This window comes from Colobus angolensis, unplaced genomic scaffold (genome assembly GCF_000951035.1).
Source record: "Colobus angolensis palliatus isolate OR3802 unplaced genomic scaffold, Cang.pa_1.0 Scaffold240, whole genome shotgun sequence".
NCBI classification, from domain to species: Eukaryota; Metazoa; Chordata; class Mammalia; order Primates; family Cercopithecidae; genus Colobus; species Colobus angolensis.
The window spans coordinates 1770219-1773619 of NW_012115600.1; the positions used below are offsets into that span (position 1 = coordinate 1770219).

General features: G+C 45.1%; 1 protein-coding gene across 1 annotated transcript in view; it reads right to left on the bottom strand.

Annotated features, from left to right (window-relative positions):
• FUCA1 (fucosidase, alpha-L- 1, tissue) overlaps window positions 1-3401 on the bottom strand; it is a 36514-nt gene that overhangs the window by 16372 nt on the left and 16741 nt on the right. Inside the window, exon 6 of the mRNA XM_011945583.1 lies at window positions 1876-2066. Within this exon, the coding sequence (XP_011800973.1) occupies window positions 1876-2066 (191 nt within the window). The remainder of the gene's footprint in view (window positions 1-1875; window positions 2067-3401) is intronic.

Genomic DNA, 3401 nt, shown 5'->3' on the forward strand with positions numbered 1-3401 from the left:
CCATGTTGGCCAGGCTGGTCTTGAACTCCTGACCTCAGGTGATCCACCCGCCTTGGCCTCCCAAAGTGTTGGGATTACAGGCGTGAGCCACTGTGCCCAGCCGAATTTCTCTTTTTTAGTGATGGAGTCTTGCTGTGTTGCCCAGGCTGGTCTCAAACTCCTAGGCTCAAGTGATCCTCCCACCTTGGCCTTCCAAAGTGCTGGGATTACAGGCGTGAACCACTGCACAAGGCCACTCATTCCCCTTTCAATTATCTACCAAATCCCAGTCCTTGAGTCTGTCACTGCTAATAGGGAGCACCAATAACTCACTACCAATGAAGGTCTGCAGGAAGGAGGCAGTCTATACAACTCTATCTGGTGATATCTTCCATTTTCCCTGCCAATTGGGTCAAATTGTCTTTAAAAATTAACTCCTACACCAGTTACTTCAAATAAAAGAAGCCATTTACCTTATTATTCAAATCTCTTTTCTATTCCAAATCCATGTGAAAATAGCAGAGACTATAACAAGGACAAGATATGCAATGAAGACAGATTTGTTGTTCAGAGATTTTTTTTTTTTTTTTTTTTTTCTGAGACTGCGCCTGGCCTGTTCTGAAATTTCACTATCTTTAGAGAAGAGGATGAAAATCACTACTATGGTTTGAATGTGTCTCCCAAATCTCATGTGTTGGAAACTTAATCTCCAAATTCATATGTTGATGGTACAGTATTTAGAGGTGAGGCCTTTGGGAAGTAATTAGGATCAGATAAGGTGATCAGGGTAGGGCCCCATGATAGGACCAATGGCTTTGTAAGAGGAAGAGAGACCTGAGTGGACATGCCCACTCTTGTCCCCAACCATGTCATAATGTAGCAGGAAGGCCCTCACCAGATGCTGGTGCTATGCTCTTGAACTTCCCAGCCTCCAGAACTGTGAGCTAAATAAACCTCTATTCTTTAAAAATTATCCAGTGTAAGTCAGGTGCAGTGGCTCATGCCTGTAATCCCAGCACTTTGAGAGGCAGAGGCGGGTGGATCACTTGAGGCCAGGAGTTCGAGACGAGCCTGGCCAACGTGGTGACACCCCATCTCTACTAAAAATACAAAAATTAGTTGGGCGTGGTGGCAGGTGCCTGTAATCCCAGCTGCTTGGGAGGCTGAGGCAGGAGAATTGCTTGAACCCGGAAGGCAGGGGTTGCAGTGAACTGAGATTGTGCCACTGTACTCCAATCTGGGCAACAGAATGAGACTGTCTAAAAAAAATAATAAAATAAAATAAAAATCCAGCCTGTGGGATTCAGTTATAGCAACAGAAAACGGACTAAGACAACCACTAAACAGAAACTCATCCAAAACAGAGGGATTAATGGAGGGATTAGATCCAGAGACCTAAGCTCTCTGGTATACTACAAGCAGTTCCCTTTAATCGAACACTTAGTTTGTGCCAGGCACTCATCTCATTTAATCCTCACAACAACACTATAAAGTATCATCACTTCATTCTGCAGTGGAAAAAAATGGGACCCAAGATCAAATAACTAGATCCCGAAGGCCAAGTATGAATGGAAAGAATTTAGAATGGGGCCCTGTGCAACCCAAGCATTCGTTATTACTATTTTTAGGGGGCAGGGTAATAATCTCAATAAATTGACTGATGCTTTATTGCTCCTTCCCTTTTCACCAAACCCACTTTCTCCCCTCACTGGTCAAAGATAACCCAGTAGCCTAAGACATAACTCAAATGGGGCACAAATTTTATGGGAAAATGACAGCTTTTGGATTTTCTCAAGGCAACTTCCAGCCTGGCTTGTAACATTGTGGACCCAAGGAGATACCAGTTCCAGATGGGGCACCATCCTGTTCTTACACACAACAGAGAACGGGACTCACCATACAGATGTTGTGTTCTTTTCCCATTGCACCCGCCATGGTTTGGAGGCATAGATAGCCTCTCCGTTGATGCTCAGCCATTTCCCAAGAGCAAGAAGTCTTTCTTGGAAGATGGGAACAATCAATCCATCTTTGGTTGGTCCAATGTTCAGAAGATAGTTGCCTCCCAAACTGACTGTCTGAACCAGTTCCTGGAGAGAACAGACACAATGAAACTCTAGCCAGGAATGCCAAGTCTGGCATCATGCTTAAAATAGACAGTAGGAGAAGAGAAAGAATCTAGGGCACACTGTTTGGTAAATATCCTCTGTTGTTTTAAATTTTTTTTTTGTTTTTGAGCCGGAGTTTCACTCTTGTCGCCCAGGCTGGAGTGCAATGGCGTGATCTCGGCTCACTGCAACCTCCACCTCCCTAGTTCAAGCAATTCTCCTGCCTCAGCCTACTGAGTAGCTGGAATTACAGGCATGCACCACCATACCCAGCTAATATTGTTATATTTTTAATAGAGACAGGGTTTCACCATGTTGGCCAGGGCAGTCTCAAAACTCCTGACCTCTGGTGATCTACCTGCCTCGGCCTCCCACAGTGCTGGGATCACAGGCACAAGTCGCCACACCTGAGCTAAAAATTCTCTCTCTATATATATTTTTGTCACTATAAAAGCAGGTTAGGCTCATGTGAGTAAACTGAAAAATCATGCTATAAGATGGATAATTATATTAGCTCGAATTTCAGGGAGTGGCCATGGAGCACTTCCTGTGATACTGTACTTCTCATGGTGCTGGGTAAGTGGGAAGGGTCATGCCCCAGAAACATGAGGTGTGGGCAGGGAAGCTGACAATTTCAGGACATTCTTTATGTATTGAGTTATATAAATGCACATGCTGCCCCTTTGGGAAAACTGCTATAAAGAGATACATTCTTTTTTTTTTTTTTTGAGACGGAGTCTTGCTCTGTCTCCCATGCTGGAGTGTAGTACCATGATCTCGGCTCACTGCAACCTCTGCCTCCTGGGTTCAAGTGATTCTCCTGCCTCAGCCTCCTGAGTAGCTGGGTCTACAGGCGTGCACCACCATGCCTGGTTAATTTCTATATTTTCAGTAGAGATGGGGTTTCACTATGTTGGCCAGGCTGGTCTTGAACTCCTGACTTTGTGATCTGCCTGCTTCACTCTCCCAAAGTGCTGGGATTACAGGCGTGAGCCACCACGCCCAGCCAAGACATACATTCTTTACAGCTTCTGGAGTGGAATTCGGGTGTGTGTGTTTTTACTGTTACCTTAAACAGGTATTATACATATCCAGGCAGCTCAGAAAAACTAAGGCTATATAGACTGAGCGCGGTGGCTCACACCTGTAATCCCAGCACTTTGGGAGGCTGAGGCGGGTGGATCATGAGGTCAGGAGATCAAGACCATCCTGGCTAACACAGTAAAACACCATCTCTACTAAAAATACAAAAAATTAGCCAGGTGTGGTGGCAGGTGCCTGTAGTCCCAGCTACTCAGAAGGCTGAGGGAGGAGAAT